Genomic DNA, 26,911 nt, shown 5'->3' with positions numbered 1-26,911 from the left:
CAGTGCCCTGCTAGGACCTGCGGTCGCGTGACGCCGATGCTGTCCAGCGTTGTGGTTACCATGGGAAGGTGCGCGTCACGAGAGGTGTGGCGCGTCATTTCCGGTCCTCGCTATGGCGATTACAGCAGCGCTGGGAGTATATGAAAAGGGCCAGAACCTAGTGACACACAGGCCCCCCGAAGAAGGAAGGTCCGAAACGCGCGTCGGGGTGGACGCGCTGGGCACCGGTCCATATTTTCTACCCCACAAATCACCGGTAAATATTACCAATTATTGCCTTTGCCAATTACCATGCTGGGCTGGGTTGCTAATGTTGGTCGGCTCTGTTGGCGCATATTGTGTAGCGCTTAGGCCAATCCACTACTAATAAGGATTTATCCTATTTATAACACAGCACCCGGTGTTCTGGTAGTAAACATTTTGGTATTATTTAGTGACATTGGCTGGCATTATTAGGAGGTTTTTTGGTGTAAGGGAGGGTGATGTATTATTATTATATATACATGTGACTATTGTTGTTATCCCCAATATATGGTACTGGGTCCTAGCGTGGCCATTCGTTTTATTGCATTCTATGGTGTAATCAATTATGTGTATGTACCTTTCATATCCCTATACGCTCTGTTTTTTATTAATAGAGTTTTTGTATTTTTCTATACCTAAGAAAACGACCTTAGTATCATCTTTTGTGCAGTATATATCTAGTTGTGATGATGGGTTAAAATAGTCCACGTATTTTTGACACATAATTGTGGTGTAAATTCTAAAATTTGTTGTTGTTATTTAAAAACACACTACTAACATTAGTAGTGTGGAATATGCAATAAAATGGGGATATGACATGGTTTGCGGTATGTAAACCATGTCTCATATCATGTCGGGTTTTGGCAGGAGAAATGAAAAGCCGGTAATTGAATTAACGGCTTTGCTGCTATATCGCCATGAAGGAAATATATATATAAAAAAAAACCATAGACTTTCATTGGGTTTCGAGTTTCGGCCAATCCCCGACCCCGACTTTTCAATAGGATCGGCTGATTTCACTCGACCCGACTTTTGAGAAAGTCAGGTTTCGTGAAACCCGACTCGACCCTAAAAAACTAAAAGTCGCTCAACCCTAGTCAGTATCACTGGAGGGTTCTGTTACCTCCTAATCCTGGACAACTTCAGAGCAGTTCTTATAGGCTATAATGCAGCAGTGGTCGGTCTCCTATGCAACGCGTTGTCAACAAAAGAAAAGTGTTACTACCTAAGATTTTCTGCAAATCCAGCAATACCTATCTATAAGGGTTCATGAAGACGATTGTAGTTTTGATCACACTCAGACCAATGTTATTTCATGAGGCCGATTGGTATGAGGAAAAAATTGCAGTATGCAACAATTTGCCTTCATGTTTATGGGCCCATGGAGAACTTCGGACCTTCATCCGAGTGCAGTCCAATTTTCAAGGACAGACAGACAGAATAGAGAAGATGGAGAAACTTTTTTTTTTAATTTCTCCATGTCCCAGAAAAACTGGTCCCACTCTGATGAAACTGTGATCACAGTGATTAGAGTGTGATTAGCTTAGGCTGGCTTCACACTTGCGTTGGGCAGAGCTGCGGAGGGCTGTGTAGTTCCTCCTTTAAACCCCACCCACTGCTGAACCTCTTCCATTCAGCTCCACCTACGTCGGCATGCTTCCTGCGTACCTATCTTTAACATTGGGTCTGCAGGCCATGCGAATATATGTGGATGCTTCCGCATGCGTCGTTTTCATTCTGCGCTGACTGCAACAAAATGCAACATGTTACGTTCGACGCAGTTTGGTGCAGCGTCAAAACGACACATGCGGAGGCATCTGCATAAATCCGTATGGCCTGCATGCCCAATGTTAAAGATAGGCATGCAGGACGCATGCCAACGTAGGCAGAGCTGAATGGAAGAGGTGCGGCAGTGGGTGGGGCTTAACCCTGCTGTTGTCTTCGGTCAAAAATGACCGACCTTGAACTTCAATATTTAATAAAGGAACTACGCAGCCCTTCGCAGCTCTGCCCAACGCAAGTGTGAAACCAGCCATAATCGGACTGTTTTTCTCGGATAGAGAACATGTGGTCACATGCACCTTCCCTAAAGATGAGATTAACCCTTCAAGTTGTCCAGGCTCAGAAGGTTTTCAATTATTCCCAATACAAAACACTAGTTTGGTGCACTACTATTCAGTAAAAAAATGACATATTCCTTACCTGCTAAAACATAGAGATGGTTTCCTGCTCCCCCTTCCTGAATGACTAGCTGTGATTGGCTGTACACCCTCTCATACATACAGTCCACCATCCTCCGAACATGAGAAGCCTCTAGCTGCCTCAAGAAGTCATTACTCATGATGGCTCCAGTGATTAGCTTCTTAGCACTAGGGATAAAAGAACATGGTTCATATCTACTTCCATGTGCAAACTAACATCATAGCTTTATAATGCCACAGCACCACAATTAAAAAATGACATCTGCTTTAGATATGAGCAATCAGCTCTTTGGAGGGTCTGAAATAACCTTCTCCACAGCAAATATTTGTGCTCTTCCTATCATGCAGCAGAGGATAAATGTCATTGCGAATATCATTTCCTCAATATTGTGCCTCAGGATGAGAAGAGAAGAAAATGTTTCAATGTCTCTCTCCACATGGGAGACTATACCCAGTAATCATTTTAAGACAAAGACTCTAATATTATCTTCCATCTTTCCAAATGATATGAGAATTTAGTTTTGTTAGCCACTGAAATAATTCCAAAAGGATTCCTCGTGGGAGTTTTGCCTTCTGGCATTTTAGAAGACAATCATCAATGTCATGAGAACAGCTCAGCGGTGCTGTAACCTTTTAACATAGCGCTAATTATTTTTCAATTGGGGGGGCGGCAATTTGACAGTGTCGGACGGGAGCTGCTGAGAAATTGGTGTCTTAATATTTTGTCAGGCACATAATCATTTTTACTGAACATTTTGTTTAGCAAAATCCATAACATTTCTCTGTAAAATGTATTCAGTTAACAGCCAAGTCCCTGATTAAAAAGCTCCTTGTATTGACAAGTGCTGGGTGACATGGGATTTTGTCAGGGGCCTTTGAAGTGACAGCAGTGTAGTTAATGCGTAAGTTAAATAGTAAGGTAACCGATGGCATTTTAGTCAAAGCAAAAAATAACATTGACAGACATGGCAGTACCTTTACTAATGCACTCGACTGTTGCCGAAAAAGTTCACAAAGTACAGGTTAACCAGCATCTGTCCACTACTGACAGATACTTCCTCATGACAGAGAACTTATAAATTGCCCCCTAAAAATCATTTAATGGAATTCAAGTAGAGGTAAAGTTAAAATGGAATCAGTCAGCAGGATTTCACCCCCAAACTATTTATATACGCATATACATATACAGCCCCCCGAGGAAGCTCAGTACGCGACACGTGCATCGGGGCTATCTATTGGATACGGCCTGCACGAGATCACACACATGGGTAAGTCTAACATGCGGCATGCCACTTAGACATATTTAGGTATATTCGCACTTTATGGGCACTGTTGCAATATGGGTGGGTGCAAAAAGGGATAGGATAGAGCAATGCACATGAGTCACTGGCCACTGAGCCTTAAGGTACCTTCACACTCAGCGACGCTGCAGCGATAACGACAACGATGTCGATCGCTGCAGCGTCGCTGTTTGGTTGCTGGAGAGCTGTCACACAGACAGCTCTCCAGCGACCAACGATCCCGAGGTCCCCGGTAACCAGGGTAAACATCGGGTTACTAAGCGCAGGGCCGCGCTTAGTAACCCGATGTTTACCATGGTTACCAGAGTAAACGTTTAAAAGCAAACACTACATACTTACCTTCAGCTGTCTGTCATCCGGCACTCTGCTTTCCTCTGCACTGTCAGCGCCGGTCAGCCGGAAAGCAGAGCGGTGACTTCACCGCTGCGCTTTCCGGCTGGCCGGTGCTGACACAGGATGCAGGAGGAGTGCAGAGAAGCAGAGCGCCGGGGACAGACAGCTGAAGGTAAGTATGCAGTGTTTGTTTTTTTAATGTTTACGCTGGTAAGCAAAGTAAACATTGGGTTACTAAGCGAGGCCCTGCGCTTGGTAATTCGATGTTTACCCTGGCTACCAGTGAAGACATCGCTGAATCGGCGTCACACACGCCGATCCAGCGATGTCAGCGGGAGATTCAGCGACAAAATAAAGTTCTGGACTTTCCTCAGCGACCAACGATCTCCCAGCAGGGGCCTGATCGTTGGTCGCTGTCACACATAACGATTTCCTTAACGATATCGTTGCTACGTCACACAAAGCAACGATATCGTTAACGATATCGTTATGTGTGAAGGTACCTTTAGACCACCACTCCTCCCCCCTACCCTTTTAGCGTTTACATAATGCCCAGCCTCATTGGAGGCATTTATTTGCTGTTGATTGGTAGTACCCCTACACTTGTTATGTGTGTATTCTCATGTGGCTGGTTTCCTTTTTAAGTCATTCACCTTATCCTCATTACTAGTATTGTACTGTCTTATATTTTTTGGTTTTGTATTTACATGAATAAAATTTATATATTTTTATACTTAATTGTGTGTCATGAACATTTATGGGGCGTTATGCTTTTGGTTGTTGATAGGATTCTATTTATATGCGCATGTAGCTACAGTCATGGCCAAAAGTATTGACACCCCTGCAATTCAGATTAAGTCAGATAAAACTTATTTTCTTCCTGAAAATGATTGAAAACACAAATTCTTTGTTATTATTATCTTCATTTAATTTGTCTTAAAAGAAAAAACACAAAAAGAATTGTCCCAAAGCCAAATTGGATATCATTCCACACCAAACAAATAAAGGGGGTGGACAAAAGTATTGGCACTGTTCGAAAAATCATGTGATGCTTCTCTAATTTGTGTAATTAACAGCACCTGTAACTTACCTGTGGCACCTAACAGGTGTTGGCAATGACTAAATCACACTTGCAGCCAGTTGACATGGATTAATGTTGACTCAACCTCTGTCCTGTGTCCTTGTGTGTACCACACTGAGCATGGAGAAAAGAAAGAAGACCAAAAAACTGTCTGAGGACTTGAGAAACCAAATTTTGAGGAAGCATGAGCAATCTCAAGGCTAAAAATTGATCTCCAAAGACCTGAATGTTCCTGTGTCTACCGTGCGCAGTATCATCAAGAAGTGTAAAGCTCATGGCACTGTGGCTAACCTCCCCAGATGTGGATGGAAAAGAAAAATTGACAAGAGATTTCAACGCAAGATTGTGCGGATGTTGGATAAAGAACCTCGACTAACATCCAAACAAGTTCAAGCTGCCCTGCAGTCCGAGGGTACAACAGTGTCAACCCGAACTATCCGTCGGCGTCTGAATGAAAAGGGACTGTATGGTAGGAGATCCAGGAAGACCCCACTTCTTACCCCGAGACATAAAAAAGCCAGGCTGGAGTTTGCCAAAACATAACTGAAAAAGCCTAAAACGTTTTGGAAGAATGTTCTCTGGTCAGATGAGACAAAAGTAGAGCTTTTTGGGCAAAGGCATCAACATAGAGTTTACATGAGAAAAATAGAGGCATTCAAAGAAAAGAACACGGTCCCTACAGTCAAACATGGCGGAGGTTCCCTGATGTTTTGGGGTTGCTTTGCTGCCTCTGGCACTGGACTGCTTGACCGTGTGCATGGCGTTATGAAGTCTGAAGACTACCAACAAATTTTGCAGCATAATGTAGGGCCCAGTGTGAGAAAGCTGGGTCTCCCTTAGAGGTCATGGGTCTTCCAGCAGGACAATCCCATAGAACACCTGTGGAGAGATCTAAAAATGGCAGTTTGGAGAAGGCACCCTTCAAATATCAGGGACCTGGAGCAGTTTGCCAAAGAAGAATGGTCTAAACTTCCAGCAGAGCATTGTAAGAAACTCATTGATGGTTACCGGAAGGGGTTGGTCGCAGTTATTTTGGCTAAAGGTTGTGCAACCATGTATTAGGCTGAGGGTGCCAATACTTTTGTCTGGCCCATTTTGGAGTTTTGTGTGAAATGATCAATGTTTTGCTTTTTGCTTCATTTTCTTTTGTGTTTTTTCATTTAAGACAAATTAAATGAAGATAATAATACCAAATAATTTGTGTTTGCAATCATTTTCAGTAAGAAACTGAGTATTATCTGACAGAATTGCAGGGGTGTCAATACTTTTGGCCATGACTGTATTTCAAGGGCAAGTCCAGAAATTTACAAGACCAGTCCATTCCTTCATTACTGAGAAATAAGTGTTTAAATTGATATGCAAATGAGGCTGAAAAGCTATTTGCAGATCTGAAGCCTCTGTCACTCCAGCTCTATTCTCTACCCAGCATCTCCTCCTCTTACTTAACTGACAGACTCTTTACGGTGTGACTTCAAGCAACGGAGTCATCAGTCCAGCAAAAGGAAGTGGCGATAGGCAACGAATAGAGTTGGAGTGACAGTGGCTTTCAAATTACATATAAAAACTTCACAATGGTCACAGAAATAACTTGAATCTGTCAAAAGTAATAATAAATAAAAGATCTTTGAAAATGAACAAATGAAAGTCAGACATTGCTTTTCAACCATGCTTCCATAGAATTTAAAAAAAATAAATAAAACTCATGAAATACTGTAGGTTAGACAGAAATGATGGTACCCCTGAAAATAATGTGACAAATGGGACATGTTAAATCAATGTGTGTCCACTAACTAGCATCACAGGTGTCTACAATCTTGGAATCAGTGAGTGGGCCTGTATATAGGGCTACAGATATTCACTGTGCTGTTTGGTGACATGGTGTGTATCACACTCAACATGGACCACAGGAAGTGAAGAAAAGAGTTGTCGCAGGAGATTAGAAAGAAAATTATAGACAAACATGTTAAAGGTGAAAGTTATAAGACCATCTCCAAGCAACTTAATGTTCCTGTGACTACAGCTGCACATATTTTTCAGAAATTTAAGATCCATGGGACTGCAGCCAACCTCCCAGGATGTGGACATAGGAGGAAAATTGATGACAAATCAAAGAGATTGAAAATATGAATGGTAACAAAAGAGCCCAGAAAAACTTCTAAACAGATTGAAGGTGAACTTGAAGCTCAAGGAACATCAGTGTCAAATCACACCATCCATTGTTGTATGAGCCAAAGTGGACTTCATGGGAGACGACCAAGGAGAACACCATTGTTGAAAAAAATCATAAAAAAGCCTGACTGGAATTTGCCAAACTACATGTTGACAAGCCACAAAGCTCCTGTGAGAATGTCATATGGACAGATGAGAAAAAAATGAACTTTTTGGCAAGGCACATCAGCTTTATGTTCACAGACGGAAAAATGAAGCATATCAAGAAAAGAACACTGTGAAACATGGAGGAGGCTCTGTTATGTTCTGGGGCTTCTTTGCTGCATCTGACCCAGGGTGTCTAGAATCTGTGCAGGGTACAATGAAATCTCAAGACTATAAAGGGATTGTAGAGAGAAATGTGCTGCCCAGTGTCAGAAAGCTTGGTCTCAGTCACATGTCATGGGTCATGCAACAGGATAATGACCCAAAATACACAGCTAAAAACACCTAAGAACGGCTAAGAGGAAAACATTGGACTATTCTGAAGTTGCCTTCTATGAGCCCTGACCTAAATCCTATTGAGCATCTTTGGAAAGAACTGAAACATGCCGTCTGGAAAAGGCAACCTTCAAGCACGAGACAACTAGAGCAGTTTGCTCTTGAGGAGTGGGACAAAACCTGTCGAGAGGTGTAGAAGTCTCATTGACAATTACAGGTATCGTTTGATTGCAATGATTGCCTCAAAAGGTTGTGCAACAAAATATTAAGTTAAGGGTACCATCATTTCTGTCCAGATCTATTTCATTAGTTTTATTTTTTTTAATTGAAAAGCAATGTCTGACTTTCATTTGTTCATTTTCATAGATTTTTATTTATTATTAAATCATTAAGTCATTAAACGAGGGGTACCAACAATTTTGACCACGTGCGTAGCTCTTTAGCCTCATTTGTATATCAATTCAAACACTGATTCCCCAGAAATGGAGGAAGGTACTGACCAAGTAAAGATATTGCTGGACTTATCTTTGAAAGAGCTACATGAGCATATAAATAGTTTGGAGTGAGAAATCCTACTGGCAGATTCCCTTTAAAGAGTATTACATTAAAATTATTATTATTATTTATTATTATTAATTAATATAGCACAATTAATTCCATGGTGCTGTACACGAGAAAGGGGTTACATACAGAGTTCTAGATATCATTTACAGTAAACAAGTTTACAGTGACAGACTGGTACAGAGGGGAGAGGACCCTGTCCTTGCGGACTTACATTAAAATTCACAAAAAATGAAAACATTTCCCAACAATTCTCTTTAAATCATACTTTTTTTCCTATTTTTCCCAAAACATAATTAAAACTATGAAATAGGTGCCAAATACTTAAGATAGCTGTCACCTATGATATACATGAATGTTTGGCTTGATTGAGAGTATTTTTCTCAGTGGAAAGAGAGGAGAAAGCTGCTGTCAGGCGCTTTGGTGACAGCCTCTCTTGGGGACAAAGGAATAGTCATTTAAATTCAAATTGCCTGATTCCCTCTCCATTAATATCATCTGAGTTTAGAGTCTCAATATACTTTAACACTTTCTGACATCGGGCGTAAATGTACACCCATGTTGGACACCCTCTATTTTATGTGGGCTCTGGCGCTGAGACCACATCTTTTCCGGCACATGTGCTGCTAAATTAAATTAAATGCCGCTATCAAATTCTGACAACAGCATTTAACACGCACTACCGTGAAGCGCGCCAGAAATCCGCCCATCGGTGACCCCCGTTACATGATCATGTGATCACGTGTCACCGATGGGTTGGCATGACAACCAGTGGTCTCCTACAGACCGGTGGTTGGTGCTCATAGCAAGCGAGTATTTCTGCTACATACAGGCAATCAGATGATCGCCTGTATGCAGCAGAGCTGATTGGTTATGGCAGCTTCTAGTCTCCCTTGGAGACTATTGAAGCATGCCAAAGGTTAAAAAAAGTTTTTAAAAATATATATATAAAAAAAAATAAAATTCAAATCACCCTTCTTTCTCCCCATTCAAAATAAAACAATAAAAAAATCAAACGTACACATATTTGATATTGCCACTTTCAGAATCCCCCGACCTATCAATTAAAAAAGGATTAAACTGATTGCTATATGGCATAGTGAAAAAAAAGACAAAATGCCAGAATTACGTTTTGTGGTCGCTGCAACATTTCATTAAAATGCAATAACAGGGGATAAAAAGATTGTTTCTGCACCAATATGGTATAATTAAAAACATCAGCTCAGCATGCAAAAAATAAGCCCTCACCCAACCTAAGATCACGAAAAGTGGAGATGCTACGGGTATCGGAAAATGGAGCAATATTTTTTTAACAAACTTTGGATTTTTTTTTCACCGCTTAGATAAAAAAGAACCTAGACATGTTTGGTGTCAATGACCTTGTAATGACCTGGAGAATCATATTGGCAGGTCAATTTTAGCATTCAGTGAACCTAGTAAAAAATCAAAACAAAAAAACACTGTGGGATTGCACTTTTTTTGCTATTTCACAGCACCCGTTTTCCAATACACGACATGTTAAAACCAATGGTGCCGTTCAGAAGTAAAACTCATCCTGCAAAAAACAGGCCCTCACATAGCCATATTGACCAAAAAATAAATAAGTTATAGCTTTGGAAAGAAGGGGAGCAAAAAATGAAAACGCAAAAATGAAAATACCTCCGGTCATGAAGGGGTTAAATTAAGTATTGAACCCGAGTGGCAAGCATTTTTATTGATACATTTTTAATTTTATTAAAGTCTTAGCTGAAAACAACATTTTTTATTGTGCAGAAACGTCTCTTTAAGGTCGGTTTCACACGTCCATTTATTTCCGGTACCAGAAAAAAAACGGTACTAGATATATCCATGTCCGTGTGTCCGTGTGTACTACGTGTGGTAAACGTGTGGCAACCATGTGCCACCTGTGCACCGCATCAGTATTACACGGACAGCCGCCGGCTTTTTCCCACGGTCCACAGGTCACCTCAGTTCAGTTTTGTGGCATATTTCTAGGACTTCCCTGGAAAGTTGAGGGCAATCCAATCAGTGCAGAATATCGTATTCTTCAGCTCTTGCGGTACTTTGATTTTTGCATACCCAATTCAAACAGTTTGCTGAATTTTAATGATAGGCATCAACTATAAATTCATGTGTTATCTTTCCTGCATTAAGGAACTGGTTAAAAGTACCATCACAAATGGCAAAGTGGTATGAATACCATTTCCTTGACCAACTGTTTTTTTTTTTTAGATCTGTAGTCCCCTAAGGGAAAAACAAATGGTAGCATATTGGGTCACAGAGTCTACTCCGCATAGATATTTTTTGTAAAATACCACTTTTAGGATGAATTACTGTATAGTGCCACAGTTTTCTGGGGGTGAACCATCTACACTGTGGAACATGGCAGCAATTTCCTCTCTGGCAGTTGAAGTGTTGATTCTGCTGGGGTGCACAGTATTTACTTTTTCTCTCATGAAAGTCATGTTATATTCAATTGGCGTTCGGTTTTCTAGATTTGCCTTTAGCATTTGTTCTTGTTCAAATTTCAGCATATTTTTGTATTCTCTGGAGAAAAGATTGATACCTTAGAGAATTCTTTTGAGATTTTCCATTACATTATGAATGCATCCAGTGTTGGCTGGATTATGCATTCTTTTATTCTTTTATTCAAGTATTGAGCCTAATCCAGAATATATAACTGGGCGTATGTTGGTGATGCACCTTGGTTAGGGTATAACGCAGATGTCATATAGTAAATTTGACCATAGATACTGTAACAGAAAGGACTTGCTCACCTGTAAATTGATTGGTCATCTTGTGCACCCATTTATGTACTATTGTATGATCTTATGTTTTTCATAAAATTCTTGGAGATTGATTACGGTCCCTTCATGTAATTAGTAATCCAGGGATGCATTCCTATTTCTTCCAATATGATGATTCCATTATGACAACAGACTGTTGCAATTTTATTTTTTAAATGGTTTGCATTACAAAATGGGCATTTTTTGTTCATTGGGCCAAGATAGAATGCATCAATGTCATCATCATTGACGTTTTTGACAAGCAAATCAGTACTGTAAGACTTCAACAGCGGGCAGGTTGGTTAGTACGGGCTATTCTGTATCTCTCAGTACTGGCTTCATGATGGTGCTGAAGCTCACCTTCCGTCGTATTCTGTCAGCCAGACCTGTGCCTTTTCCCCAATACTACAGTTTAAGGTGCTGTACTATAACCTTACTGTTACGAACCCTTTGAGCTTTGGCCCTTCTTGCTTTCTTTGCCTGAACTTCCTCCTCAGAAGGTGGTTTCAGACATTTGAACTGCATAATTATGGATCGAATAAGGTTATAAACTTTTATTGGTGTTTTTTTTTTATTTTATTGCAGCATTAGCTGCTAAAGAAATGTATTCGTTGTTGGTATGTTGGTGCAGAAGTTTGTGGGTGAGGTCTTATATATGTCTTCCTCCCCTGGCTGCTTTACTACCTTTTTTTTTTTTTTGCACCGTGCCCTGACTTTCTAGGTCTGGTGTTGCCTATGTTTTCCTCCTTTGGCTTTTTTCCTTCCCTTTATCCTTTATCTTTAATTATATTTTTAAACTTAAAGTTTTATTACTCTTGAAGTAATTTTCTCCCTTTTTCCAGTAGCCTCATGGGCAATATATGCGTAGTGCTCTGCTCACAGTGTGTTACAATTAAAATTGTGCCAGAGTTTGTTGATGTTATAGTACATTACTTCAATAAAATGGCAGCAAAGTCAGTGCGCGAGCATACCGCGATATCCGGTGCCATTTTGTTGAAGTCACTGTGTCTGTGAATTCACATACACAGTGTGTTCAATAAAATGGTGCCATAGTGTTTTATGCGCACGCGTTGACTCTGGCACCACAGTGTGCAGGCGCTACCCATACCGGCTTCAGACAGAAGGACGCGTCCAGCATTATATTTAAGATGGTCAGCTGATGGTGCCAAAATTGAAGACTGGCTCCAGTAAAAATCTCACTGTTTTAATCAGTTTGCAATATAATAAAAGATTCCTTAAGCCTCTTCCTCTTGGCAAAAGGATGACAATTTAGTGGGCACCAGTCAATGATAGAATTTCTTGCTTCTCTGCATCTTTTCCAGAAGACTGACTCTTTCAGGATCTTTGAGAAGCTGAACAAACAATGAGGACAACTATATTTCTTGTTTAATTTAAAGAAGTTGTTCACTACTTTACATTGATGACCTATCCGTAGGATAGATAATCAATGCTGCACATCTATCTCTTATTGATTTGTTGATTTGAATAGGAGGCAGATGTGCAGTACTAAGCCTTAGCCACTACCAGAAGACGGATCAGACATTAATGACCTATCCTAAGGATAGGTCATCAATGTAAAGTAGTGTACATCTTCTTTAAAAATAATGTTTTAGGTTTAGTTTTTCTTTAAATAATGGAGATCAACTTGCAAAAAAGGTGCCCTTGTGTCAGATCAAGTGACTGTTCCAGGGTTTAGTCAAAGAGCCATTAGGAATAAATCTTAAGATATATAAATAATTGGGATGCATAGATTAACATTTTCTGCCCCACTTAAAGGATTTTTAGAGGGATTGTTTAGAATTTTAAGAAAATGACCAATGGGCAGAAAATATTGTCAAATTAAAATATAACCATTGTTAACTAATTAAATCTACAGCTACTCCAGCACTGCTGCTGCTGTGGTCTCACTGTTCCTGCAACAATTATGTCATGTACATCATTCGCTATTGCAGCCAAAGACTGGTTTTAGCATTCACAATTCATGCATGCAATTGGTTTTGGTTTTGAGGTCTGTGGTTGGTTGCAGCACTCATGTAAATCATATATATGATGTTATCATTGTATTACTTTATCGAATATCACCAAGGAGGAGGCACAGGGGAGACTAGTCGGACAGGTGGGTCCCCGTTGACATCACCGTGTCTAGTCACAGGCACTGGTCAGGAAGAAGCTGCTGGGGACCCACCTTTCTGACCTGTCTTCTGCGCTTCATGGCGCTGCAGTGTTTCAGAGTTAAATATATACAGTATAGCTGAAATCATACATCCATGGTCTAATACATGCTGCTTTTGGATTGGGCAGTTGTCAGGTTCCCTTTATTATACAGTTGGTGTTGGCTCTGTTGTTTTTTTGCTTTTGTATTTCCAATCCTTTTTGTTACCTTCTTAAAATCCCAGAGAAACCTCTTACATTCAATGAAGGGAACAATGTGCTATTTGAATCCCTTTGTCATTTTTGCACTGTGCAGGTATGGCAACTGAGTTTTTTTTAAAATATTCTCAGGGAAAAGAAAAAAATAGATAAAGGAAATTAATTATGAGTAGATTCCTAATTACCTTTAATTAGCAAATCATATTTGTTTTACCTAGGGAGATAATCACTATAGTACAATGGCTGTTATACTGTTACACTGTTGAAGAACATGCCCTAGAATGTTAATAGAACAGGAGCCTATGAGCTTGTTAAGTAAAAACTCCGGATCACAGCAGCTGCTCTCATTCAAAAAGTCATGGTGTACAGCAGTGTGAGGAGCCTCAACTTACCTCAGCACCCCTGGTATCTCCATTATTAGGACAAGGGCACAGGATGGACAGCAGAGCTCCTGTTCTATTAAAACTCTTGGACAGTTTTCAATTTGTTTAACCAAATAGCAGCCATTTTGATCTGCTACACTAATTACCTCCCTAAACAAAATACGTGTGATTTGCTATTGAGGAACTTATTTCTAATTTATTTTATTTATTTATTTCACTCCGTTATATGGTGCCATTAATTCTACAGCACTTTACAGACATTTCTAATGACATTTTCTTTACTTTTTTCTTCTATTTCCAGATAATCCCTTAAATTTGAATAATAGTGAGCACTTAATGTTAAACTCTTAAAATCAGTAAGTGAAGCATATGAATAGATGTAGTCTTTTTAAAGGAGCTTCTTGGAAACATTACTTTTGCACGTGCAGAAAGAGTTCAGATAGGGCTTTGTAAAACATGAAAAAATCCTTCTACAGCGTTAACTAGTGCGCCATTGCACTGAAATCCAGCTTTTATTGGTATACAACTTAGGCCACTGGTGGATATATCAGTTCACATGCAGACTATGGCTCCTCTTTGCTCCCCACCCTTCCCCCTGGTGCCACTCCTGTTTATTGATAGTGGAGGAACAGAGGTGCCATTATGCAACAGATACACTGTCTCCACAGTCAATCAAGAAGCATGGGTGGCACTGCAGTGGAAAGAAGCAATGAGGAGCCACAGACTGCAAGTGCTTTGATACACCCACCAGTGTACTTGCTAGCCTTATTTGCATATCAAAAAAGCAAAGCAAAAGCACAGGTGATGGAACTGTAATAGGCATCTTTCGTAAAGTTTTAAACTACCTTATTTAGGACTACCTCTGCTTACAAAGGGGTAGTGTTACGACAGGTATCCTTTAAATTAAAACATAGGAAAGATGTCATGATACAGAAACTACATTTTTTTATGCTTAAAGGGAAGCTATCATCAGAAAATAAGCTATTGGTTGCACCAATCATCATCAACCACTGGTCCAAAATCACTGAGAAAGTGAAAGAACACATAGAAGCCTTTACCTAGAATCCTTACGGACGCTGGTGACATCAGGATTCTGATAACTGGGATTGTAGTAATGCCGCGAGGTGGGTTCAGCTGACACTCCTTCCTTGGCTTTCTGACGTCTATGGGTGTCGGTAGCTTTTTCATTATATTGAGCAGGCCCTTGGTTTATGACACTTAGAAGCTTTTTCCTCTGACTTCCTTTTGGGGATAATTGGATATTGTACCCAATAGCATCCTGTAGTTTGTCTATCTGAACGGATTTAGTTTCCAGTTCCTTCTCCAGCTGTTTGATTTTGTCATCCTTTTCTTGCAGCTCTTTCCATTTCTGCCTTAGTTCTTCTTCGAGAAGCAGCACTGTCTCTTGCAGTTTAGTAAAGGCCCCAGAGGAATGTTCTCTCCTCCTGGAGGAGAGACAGCTATCTTCCCTCCGTGGGGCTCTGATAGTTCCATTTCCCATGCTGTTTTGATTGTACATCCCGGAGGAATGGTACTTTGCTCAGTAATTGCTACTTAGATGTCTGCTCTTCTCATGACTCTCAAAATGTTGGTTATAACAAAGTACATATGCAGATTACATTGCCATTATTTTGAATGGATGAAGAATCTTATTGAAGCCTAAATGATGAAAAGGAAAAAAAATTGTTAAAACCACATTTCTCATATTTCATTATACTATGTTTTACTGGCATTATTGTTGAGTTTTTACTAATAATTGCAATTTTTCTGAGTCTAAAACTCCAGTTTTAGGCTACTTTCACACTAGTGTTGGGCTCGGCCCGTCGCAGTGTGTCGGGCCGAGGTTACCGACGCTAGCAGTGAATGCGCTGCACAACGGGGCAGCAGATGCATTTTTCCAGCGCATCCGCTGTCCCATTGTGAGGTGCGGGGAAAGGGGGAGGAGTTACATGTAACGTTTTTTGCTCCTGGCGGTCCGCCACAACATGGCACAACCGTCGCACGACGATTGCGACGTGTGTCAATGCATCACAATGCGTCGCTAATGTTAGTCTATGGGGCAAAAACGCATCCTGCAGACAACTTTGCAGGATGCGTTTTTTTCCCCTAAACGACGCATTGCGACGTATTGAAAAAAACGCTAGTGTGAAAGGAGCCTTACTTCTTGCATATATTTTCGTTTAATAGACCCCTTGATAAAAATGGATTGACAACAGAATAATTCTTCAATACACCATAAAGTCCCCCTTTACTAATTCAGGACACGCTTTTACAGTGCCTGTGGCAGTACAAGAAATCCCGATTCACAGCAGCGATACCGCCCATTGTTTGTAGGACTCATTCCTCTTCAGTGACTTGCTTACAACACATTTGAAAGGCAGTTCTCAAATTTGCCTCAAAATAAAGAATGATCAATATCTATATTGAATGCTTTATCTATTAATAATGCAGTTCTCTGTTATTTACCACCAAATTCTGTGACAATACAAAACAGCGAAGATGCAAAATGTGATGTGAAAAGTAAATTTTCTATAACCCAAAAGAGCCTTTCCCTTACCTTACAATATTCTATTTTCTAGATATTGAATAAAACTGCCATAACATATCATCAGATAAGATCCATTTAGAGTATAAATAACATAAATAACACTGCAATCAAGTTAAAATGGGTTTTCCCATGAGCAAAATACATTTCAGTAAATAGACCTTGAAATAAAAATAAGTTCCACAATTATTTGTGTTAAAAATGTTCCTGTCCTGAGATAATCTTATAAATGTGCCCCTGCTATGTAATGGCTGTGTCTGACCGTGCAGGGACATGAGCTGATCATACAACATCTCCTGGGCACGGGAGGAAGCAAAAGAGAGTATACAGATAGAACAGCAGGAGATCGCAAATGATTCCTTTTGTGAGGTGAAACTTCTCCTTAAAAGTTTTTAAACATGGTTTACTACACAGAAAGCAGCAGCTGTGATCCATTGCTGTACTGTCTGTATACTGTTTTGTGTCCTCCCCTGCCAGGAGATGCACTATGATTTGTCCATTTTCCTGCACGGTCAGACACAGCCATTACACAGTACACAGCGGGACACATTTATAAGATTATCTCAGCACAGGAACATTTTATTTAACACATGTAATGTTGAAACTTATTTTTATTCTAAGATTTATTGATTAACCTTACTAGTGACAGTAGAAATCTATGCCTTCATATATATTAAGATAGCTATTTTATGGTGTAATGTATTAACATGATAATCCTAATTTGTCATAATGCAGTTAGATTACACAAATACAAGTGCTTCTCACTAAATTAGAATATCATCAAACCGTTAATTTATTTCAGTTCTTCAATGCAAAAAGTGAAACTCCTATATTATATAGAGTCATTACAAACAGTGATCTACAGTACTTCAAGTGTTTATTTCTGTTAATGTTGATAATTATGACTTACAGCCAATGAAAACTGAAAAGTCATTATCCCAGTAAACTAGAAAAATGAACAAAAAACACATGTAAAGGCTTCCTAAGTGTTTAAAAGGTCCCTTAAGGTACCGTCACATTAAGCGACGCTGCAGCGATCCAGAAAACGATCCCGATCGCTGCAGCGTCGCTGTTTGGTCGCTGGAGAGCTGTCACACAGACAGCTCTCCAGCGACCAACGATGCTGGTCCCTTGGTAACCAGGGTAAACATTGGGTTACTAAGCGCAGGGCCGTGCTTAGTAGCCCGAGGTTTACCCTGGTTACCAGCGTAAACGTAAAAAAAACCAAACACTACATACTTATCTTCTGGTGTCTGTCCTCCGGCGCTGTGCTTTCCTGCACTGTCAGCGCCAGCCAGCCAGAAAGCACAGCGGTGACGTCACCGCTGTGCTCTGCTTTCCGGCTGGCTGGCGCTCACAGTGCAGAGAAGCACAGCGCCGGGGACAGACGGGGGCAGCATGGTGGCGCAGTGCTTAGCACAGCAGCCTTGCAGCGCTGAAGTCCTGGGTTCTAATCCCACCTTGGACAACATCTGCAAAGAGTTTGTATGTTCTCTCCGTGTTTGCGTGGGTTTCCTCCGGGCACTCCGGTTTCCTCCCACATTCCAAAGACATACTGATAGGGAATTTAGATTGTGAGCCCCATCGGGGACAGCGATGATAATGTGTGCAAACTGTAAAGCGCTGCGTAATATGTTAGCGCTATATAAAAATAAAGATTATTATTATTATTATTATTAAGACATCGCTGAATCGGCGTCACACACGCCGATTCAGCAATGTCTGCAGGAGGTCCAGCGACGAAATAAAGTTCTGGACTTTCTGCTCCGACCAACGATGGCACAGCAGGATCCAGATCGCTGCTGCCTGTCAAACTGAACGATATCGCTAGCCAGGACGCTGCAACGTCACGGATCGCTAGCGATATCGTTCAGTGTGACGGTACCTTTAGTCTGTTTCAGTGGGCTCCACCATCATGGGCAAGTCTGCTGATTTGACAGATTTCCAGAAGACAGTCACTGACACACTCCACAAGGAGGGTAAGCCACTAAAGGTCATTACTGAAAAAGTTGGCTTTTCACAGAGTGTTGTATCCAAGCATGTTAATGGAAAGTTGAATGGAAGGAAAAAGTGTGGTAGAAAAAGGTGCAGAAGCAACCAAGATAACCGCAGCCTTGAAAGGATTGTTAAGAAAAGGCCATTCACAAATTTGGGGGTGATTCACAAGGAGTGGACTGCTGCTGGTGTCATTGCTTCAAGAGCCACCGCACACAGACGTATCCTTGTGTCAAGCCACTCATGACCAATAGACAACGCCAGAAGTGCAGCGCCCCAGAGATCTGGTTGTTGCAGTATGACGCTCTGCCACTAAGGGGAGTGATGGTACGTCTGATGGCACTAAAGGAATTCTCCTGACCAGGTATCACCAGAACACTTTACACTTCACACTCCGGCCACCAGGGGGAGAAAAAGGCTTTATTTATTGGGCCACTCCTCACACTGGTAAAACTAGGGGTCGGGGAGGAAGTTAGTCAGAAGCTGACTGGGTTGGATTCAGGCAACATCCCGTGGCAGGGGGAGTTGCAGGGAGAAGGCACAGGGGGGTCCCTGTCAGGCATGGGAACCTGGCAGGTGCCTAGCGAACAAAACAGAACGTGACGGAACCGCGCCTGCACTACCTTGCGGCGGTATCCTAAGAAAGAGACAAGAAGGGAAGGATATTGTGGAACAGTGTAAACGAGATCAAGCACAAAGGAGTACCAGTAGGAGTCGTGCAGTGAGACCAAGACAACATCCTACTGAGGCGCGTAGCCGGTGGCCGGAACACCGCGGGAGTAACTGACTCTAGGCCTTACTTCGAACTCCGCAGGGCAGTTAATTATAGGTTGGCTGTCTACCTTAAATTTCCTAAGCAGACATAGGGGGCAACAGTGGGAGAGGGGCGTCTCTAGGGTCCCGGAAGACCTCCAGGCCTTCCCGTAATACGGGTGCGTCCTAGCCAAAACATACTGGGGAACGAGATACTAGCAACATCTGGAACTAAAGAGAGAGAGAGAGCTGTAGAGAATGATGAACGAGAACAGCAGTTGTGAGGACTATTCCGAATGCTCAGCAGGGTAGGACTACAACACACAGGCGCTAGTGGTAGGCAACGATTTCCATCTGCGAAGGAAACTCTGGAAGTGCCCATCGGACCAGCCGGTCTCAGATAGCCCATGTTAAACGTGCTCTGGATTGAGGATCCTGAAGTCTTCAGTAAAGAGGTAAAGAGACTGCAACCTTGTGTCCTCGTTATTGACTGCACCTCACACCATAACCATCCACCCTACTGGGAAGCCCTGGTGACATACTTCACCTGCGGGAAGGTATACCATCAAGCTGCCTTTCCATCACCCCACCGGACCCCGCAGCAGCGTCGGTCACCCTGACCGAACACCACAAGTGGCGTCACAATCCCTTGACAGACTGCACCACCTTTATTGGACGCCCCTTAGCAGGGTCGCGGACCGGGTCTAGCCACCGTGACAGCCTCAGAACCGAACCAGAGAGGCCCGGTACCGAGAACTCGTGGCCCTGTGTCTGGGGGTGCTCCAGAAGCATCTTACCTGTGCCAAGGAGAAAAAGAACTGGACTGTTGCTCAGTGGTCCAAGGTGTTGTTGTCAGATGAAAGTAAATTTTGCATTTCATTTGGAAATCAAGGTCCCAGAGTCTGGAGGAAGAGTGGAGAAGCACACAATCCAAGCTGCTAGAGGTCTAGTGTGAAGTTTCCACAATCAGTAATGGTTTGGGGAGCCATGTCATCTACTGTGTACGTCCATTGTGTTTTATCAAGACCAAAGTCAGAGCAGCCATCTACCAGAAATTTTAGAGCACTTCATGCTTTCCTTTTGCTGGCAAGCTTTTTGGAGATGGAAATTTCATTCTCCAGCAGGACTTGGAACCTGGCCACACTACCAAAAGTACCAACACCTGGATAAAAATAACAGTATCACTGTGCTTGATTAGCCAGCAAACTCGCCTGACCTTAACCACATAGAGAATCTACCGGGCATTGTCAAGAGGAAGATGAGGGACAATTTCACAGAAGAAAAAATGAGAATTTGGGGTAACTTATACTTGGCTCACAGAAGGGATCCCCCAAATGAAATTTTTAATTAAAAAATCAACCTTTATTAAAACCAATTATTAAAAAAACTTATACATGCACTTATAAAACCATCACCAAAACACTAACATCCCACAGAAAAGGCCAGGACGGTGCCAAGCCCTATACTCACTGAATGTACCCTACCTGCCTGCGGAGGTTGGCACCCTATGTCCTGCGCAGTGGCGCCCCCGCTCCTCGTCGGCTCTCCCTGCTACCCCTATTAAAGCCCTGCTGAGATAGGGGATAGAAAAGCTCATGCGCACAGTGCCCAAATGGGAATGATTTTAGTCGATGTAGATAATAGGAGGGATCTATACCGCTATTTAACTCAAACTAGTAATATCATCTATCTAAGTAAACTGTGTCCCTACTGTCTCGTAGTTGAGCTCAAGCCTTGTCCTTTTCTTTACTTGCTAGAGGCTGACACAAAAATGCGTAAGGTGCTTCAGTGCTTATTTACAGAGGTAAAAACCATATGTATATAACTTCCATTGGTTTTGTATATACTGGAGTTGTACACTGGGGCGCTATCCTAATGGTATAGGAAGATATCTACTGTGATACTCAATCATACCTCAAGTAGCCATACAAAAGAATGATACCAGGCTCCAGACTAGATATAAAATAGAAATTCAATATACCTCCGTTATAGGATCAATGCTAATCAATGTCAGTATCGTAATTTAAGATATTAGTAGATGTCACAATGATATCAAGCTCCAGGATAGGTATAAAGTAGAAATTCAATATACCTCCGTTATAGGATCAATGCACATAAATGTCAGTATCGTAGTTTAAGCTAATAATAGATGTCACAATAGCATACCCACTTCCCCAGAGTACACCAAACCATTAAATTAATTTGAATCTGATCCAGATGAATTATATCCTAATGTACTGAATGAGTTAGTAGAGGAAATTGCAGAACCACTAGCCAGAATCTTTGAAAAATCCTGGAAAACAGGAGAAGTCCCTGAAGATTGGAGAAGGGCAAATGTTGTCCCTATCTTCAAAAAAAGGAAAGAAGATGGATCCAGAAAATTACAGGCCAGTGAGTCTTACTTCTATACCAGGTAAGATATTTGAACAAATTATTAAATAGCATGGATAAGAATACAATAATTAACTAGAGCCAGCATGGTTTTGTAGCAAACAAGTCATGCCAGACTATTCTAATTTCCTTCTATGATAGAATCACTGACTGGGTGAACCAAGGAAATGCAGTAGATATAGTATATCTTGACTTCAGCAAAACATTTGATAAAGTATCTCATACTATCCCTATTAAAAAAATGACCAAGTATGGGACTGACAAGGGTACGGTTAGGTGGATTCATAACTAGCTCAGTGATTGTACTGAAATAGTAGTAATAAATGGTTGCACATCCAATTGGAAAAGTGTTTCAAGTGGGGTAACAAAAGGCTCTGTTCTGCCCGCAGTGTTGTTCAACATTTTCATAAATGATCAAGATAAGGGAACTGAAGGTAAAATAATCAAATTTGCAGATGATGCAAAGCTAGGAGGGATAGCTAACACTGGAGAAGACCGAGAAGGGTTTTAGATAAGCTTCAACAATGGTCAGCAACTAATAGAATGCTATTTAACCGGGTGAAATGCACGATACTACATCTGGGCAAGAAAAATGAAAATTACATTATAGAATGGGAGGAATAAAACTAAGTAACAAAACGTGTAAAAAAAAAACCTTGGGTATACTAATAGATCACAGAGTCACTAAGCAGGTGTATCCAGTGTATTGGCATCTAAAGTGCTGTAATAAACACTGGGAAGTGAGAGTGTCACCGTATGCACGGATTAGTTATATCATTTAGCACAAGCCTCAATACATAAGTGGATCCACGCCCCATTTAGAAGAAGCTAGTGGCGAAACGGCGCTTGTTGGGCACAGGAGGCCTCCACATCACCCGGTCCTGGCGCGCACAGACTTCTGACACATACTATTCACAGGTATTTACCCACTTATGTATTGAGGCTTGTGCTAAATGAACTAAAACTAATCCATGCATACGGTGACACTCTCACTTCCCAGTGTTTATTACAGCACTTTAGATGCCAATACACTGGATACACCTGCTTAGTTATCATATGCCCCCTCTTTTCCTCTAATACAGTATTACCTGACATATGGTTCTGTGCGCGGTGCACGCAATTACGGTACTTATATCCTAGTAGCTGTCTTCATTGTGCATACTTCATGTAGCCTCATAATTTAATATTCAGCCTTCTGGGATTTACTTTGTTAGTCTAAGTTCACATTTGCGTTGTGCGCCGCAGCGTCGTCGCCGCAACGCACAACGCAAACAAAAACGCAGCAAAACGCATGCACATGCGGCCCATGCGGCGCCAATGTTAAAAGATAGGGCCGCACGACGCATGCGTTTTTGAAAAGGTCGGCGCCGCACAAAAAATCCAACATGTTGCGTTTGCCGCGCCCAGACAGGTGCGCCCTAACGCCGCATGCGGCGTAAAACGCAACACAACGCATGCACATGCGGCCCCATGCGGCACCAATGTTAAAGATAGGGCCGCACGACGCATGCGTTTTGTTGCGGCGGCGACGCTGCGGCGCAAACCGCAAATGTGAACGTACCCTTACTGTACCGCAGTGCTGTGGTGTGCCTCCTCTGGTATTTGGAGGTTTCCGTTCCCCCCCTTCGTCTTTGTCTAATTTTATGTGTTACACACTTTTAGAACAAGTTTTGAATGAATGTATTGCTTTTATTGGTACTTTCTTTCTCACTTCATTTTTTTCTATGGTACCTACCATTTGAAAATGTGTTTATATGAGTTTTAGATCTGTTTGTAAAGTCATCACACTTGGTAAGGTACAATGACAACATTGTCATTTTTGGGGGAACTTATTCAATAGCTTGAAAGGCAACATTTTTGTGAACAAATTGGAGAACAATAATACATGATTTTAAGTAATATAATGTATTATACTGCAGCATTTAATGTAACCTCTTAAAATTATGAGTAATTTGACTAGGGAAACTGTGGCAATGTCTATTGCTTTTACAATAATTCCATCACCTGTGCAAAACTAAGATATTCCTGAAAATATGATCTATTGCGGCCGTGAGGATTGGAGTTTGGGAAACTTCATTAGATGAAAACTTTAGAGGCTAATTAAACATGAACCATGTTTCGGATTCCTTCACCAAAGGTATCAATTTAAACAGTATAAGGCCTTGCTCCCACTTACGTATAAATACACCTAGTGCAATGTGAGAAAACAATATTGCATTGCTCTCTTACAAATGTTATTCAATACGGCAATGTTCATCTGTGAGTTTTTCCTCAGCTGGAATCGAATTGAGGAAAAAAAAAAGTGCTGCGTGTATCTGACGAAACTCACGAGTGTATGTCAGTGGATGCAAGAAAACAAAATACGGCAGCACATGGACCATGTGTATGCTGTCCGATTTCTACACAGCTCAAAGGAACCAAGAAATTTTATCAGCCAAGTACAGTAAATTCACATCCAGAATCCTCAGAATAGATGGATGATAGATATTTTTTTCTAAATAAATTGGGGAACCAGAGAAAGTGTGGGGGAGTGTTTCATCAAATAAAGCATTTTTTGTGTGTATTTTTTTTTTTGATTACTGGGTTAGTAATGGGGGTGTCTGATAGATGCTTCTCCATTGGTAACCCTGTTGTGAATTCTGTTGTCGAACTCCCTCCTGTGGTCATGAATGGTACTTCGGCGAGTTCTGTCCATGGACTCCCTCTGGTGGCTGTGAGTGAAGCTGCTGCTTCTGAGGTTCCTTACACAAGTGACGTGGTTTATCCTTTGGTTGGCTGCTCTATTTAACTCCACTCAGATCGTTACTCCATGCCAGCTGTTAATGTTCCTGCATTGGTTCAGTTCGCTCTTGGATCTTTCTGGTGACCTGTCTTCTCCAGCAGAAGCTAAGTTCCTGATAGTCATTATTTGTTCATTGTTTCCTTGTCCAGCTGGTTATCATGATTTTGTCTTGCTAGCTGGAAGCTCTGGGATGCAGAGTGGCATCTCCGCACCGTTAGTCGGTGCGGAGGTCTATTTGCACACTCTGCGTGGTCTTTTGTAGTTTTTTGTGCTGACCGCAAAGATACCTTTCCTATCCTCTGTCTGTTTAGTAAGTCTGGCCTCCGTTTGCTGAAACCTGTTTCATTTCTGCGTTTGTGACTTTCATCTTTACTCACAGTCAATATATGTGGGGGGCTGCCTTTTCCTTTGGGGAATTTCTCTGAGGCAAGGTAGGCTTTATTTCCTATCTCTAGGGCTAGCTAGCTCTTAGGCTGTGAAGAGGCGTCTAGGGAGAGTCAGGAACGCTCCACGGCTATTTCTAGTTGTGATAGGATTAGGGGTTGCGGTCAGCAGAGCTCCCACACCCCAGAGCTTGTCCTGTGTAAGTTTAACTATCAGGTCGTGCCGGGTGCTCCTAACCACCAGGTCATAACATAACCCCAGGGCTTGATGACAGCTGTGATTTTTGACAAATCACAGCTGACATCAACCTCAACTACCTTTACCCTGATTGCCACCGTAGGAGACGTTAAAAGCGTCAGAATGGGTGCATATAATAAGATGCTCCACTTCTGTGGCAGCTGCGGGCTGGTATTTTTACAGTAGCAAGGGCCCAATAATCATGGCCACTTCGCAGACTGATAATATAAACTCACAGCTGTCTGCTTTACTTTTGCTGGTTATCAAAAATAGGTGGGACCCCACATCATTCTTTTTTTTACATTTATTTATTAGGTTAAGAAAAGCCAAACACCCTTTAGTGCCATATGAAAGGCACTAAAGGGCTTAAGTTTATCATATGTAGGAGGCTTTTGAAATTATATACATACAGGATATCTATCTATTATATGCTTGTATCTAATATCTCTTTATCATTGATCTATCTGCATCTTTATATGATTGCTATATTAGTTTTGTAAACTAGCTTTAAGTTATATGGGGCATTATAGTATGTAAAAGATCATGTTAAAAGTGCACTGCATACGGATGTCATATGAAATCCAGGTGAGAAAAAAAATCACACACTTTCAATGCACTTGCATGACCTACCAACTTATACACACATGACACTACATCCTACTTTTCTGGATCAATACTTAATTTTTTTTTCACAGTTGGGAGAAAGTCCATGCGAACTGCCAATTTCAAATTTCAAATGATTCACTCATCAGAGTCTTTAAGTATTCCAGAGCATGGAAATGCAGCTGCAAAGAATACTAAAATAAAGTTCCAACTTGATTCACATTGTAATCAGTAGATGTAAAAACCAAAATGTTAAATACTTCCTTGCTGCTTTTTATCAGTTCTCATTTGCTCAATGCAGAACATTATACTGTTTTCTGGAAGCTGTCACGCAACTGCTTTTTACTAGTATTCTTTTCATATATTCAATACATTGAGTGCATTTTTGCCTACTTTGGAGAATCATTGATATATATCTGGATGGAACCATGATGGGAGCCATACATGTCAGGGTGATCCCAGGATGGGGATCAAACTGTACATAGCAAGATGGGCCAATTATGATTTAGAACTCTACAAGGGCCCATACATCTAACGAAGATGAGGGAGGTAAGTCCAAATTTTGTATCGGGGCCCATTGGACTCTAGTTACGCCACTTAAAATAGGAATAGACTTCTGACTGATTTGAGCATTAAATATCAGTATAAGTCCACCAGGAAGAGAATGTCACTTGGCAACATGTTAAGAGAAACTGTACTTTTTTGGAAAAGAGCAGAGAGGAGAAAAAACAAAACAAGCAAGACAAACCCAACATGTTTGGCTACACTTCATGTAATATACATCTACAATGAAAGAGGTGGTGATTTTTCCAACCATTGGTACACTTGAATGCTTCTTGCAAACAAGCTAATTAACACTCCCAATGCTATTATTGTATTTATATGTAAGACTATATGTCATGCTATTTGGATGTTCATGTATAAGCGCATCACATATTCCCATGTTAATAAGCAAACCTGTCCTGGGTATTCTCACAGGCCTGTAATTAGAATAAAAATAAAACCATAAGAAGAACCTTCATCGGCAGCCAGCCGGCTTGTTAATAGCTTCTGGGTTACAAACCATTTTTCATGCACTGCACAGTGAAAAAATGAACTGGAAGGCAGGTGAAAACAGCAACGCAGAAGAAATGGAGATGTACTACTAAGATTCTAGATTTTACAGTTTCACTTTTTGGCTAATATAACAGTAGAGTAGTTGTAAATGTCCATGTCCACTTCTCCTTTGTCACATTATAGCTGATGTTCATTTGTTATCATTATTTAGTAGATTATTTATTTCCTACCTTCATTGCATAGTGCTACAGATTATTTAAGCACCATGTCTCTTTTCCTGTCCAGTTTCACATGTAACAATAAGAACCAATGAAAACCAATGATTTGATACGCACCAGAAGCACAAAGCAGGTTCAGAACATGACATCCCTATGGTTATTTTAGTCTCCAGTAGGGATCATGTGAAATGCACACAGAAAATGCACAAAGTGATGTATGTCATGATTCCACCCCTCAGTGTGTCTTGAATGCAGTGA

General features: G+C 41.1%; 1 protein-coding gene across 1 annotated transcript in view; it reads right to left on the bottom strand.

The window, feature by feature from the left end:
* The window catches only part of LOC138665605 (cGMP-dependent protein kinase 2-like), a 340,073-nt gene that overhangs the window by 204,541 nt on the left and 108,621 nt on the right, over nucleotides 1-26,911 (bottom strand). Inside the window, exons 2-3 of the mRNA XM_069753231.1 lie at nucleotides 14,748-15,348; nucleotides 2,227-2,393 (exon numbers count right to left, since the gene is read on the bottom strand). Of these exons, the coding sequence (XP_069609332.1) occupies nucleotides 2,227-2,393; nucleotides 14,748-15,208 (628 nt within the window). The 5' untranslated portion in view covers nucleotides 15,209-15,348. The remainder of the gene's footprint in view (nucleotides 1-2,226; nucleotides 2,394-14,747; nucleotides 15,349-26,911) is intronic.

This window comes from Ranitomeya imitator, chromosome 2, assembly GCF_032444005.1.
Source record: "Ranitomeya imitator isolate aRanImi1 chromosome 2, aRanImi1.pri, whole genome shotgun sequence".
In the NCBI taxonomy this organism is placed as follows: Eukaryota; Metazoa; Chordata; class Amphibia; order Anura; family Dendrobatidae; genus Ranitomeya; species Ranitomeya imitator.
The sequence above is the reverse complement of the archived record's forward strand: the minus strand, read 5'-3'. Positions and strand labels throughout refer to the sequence as shown.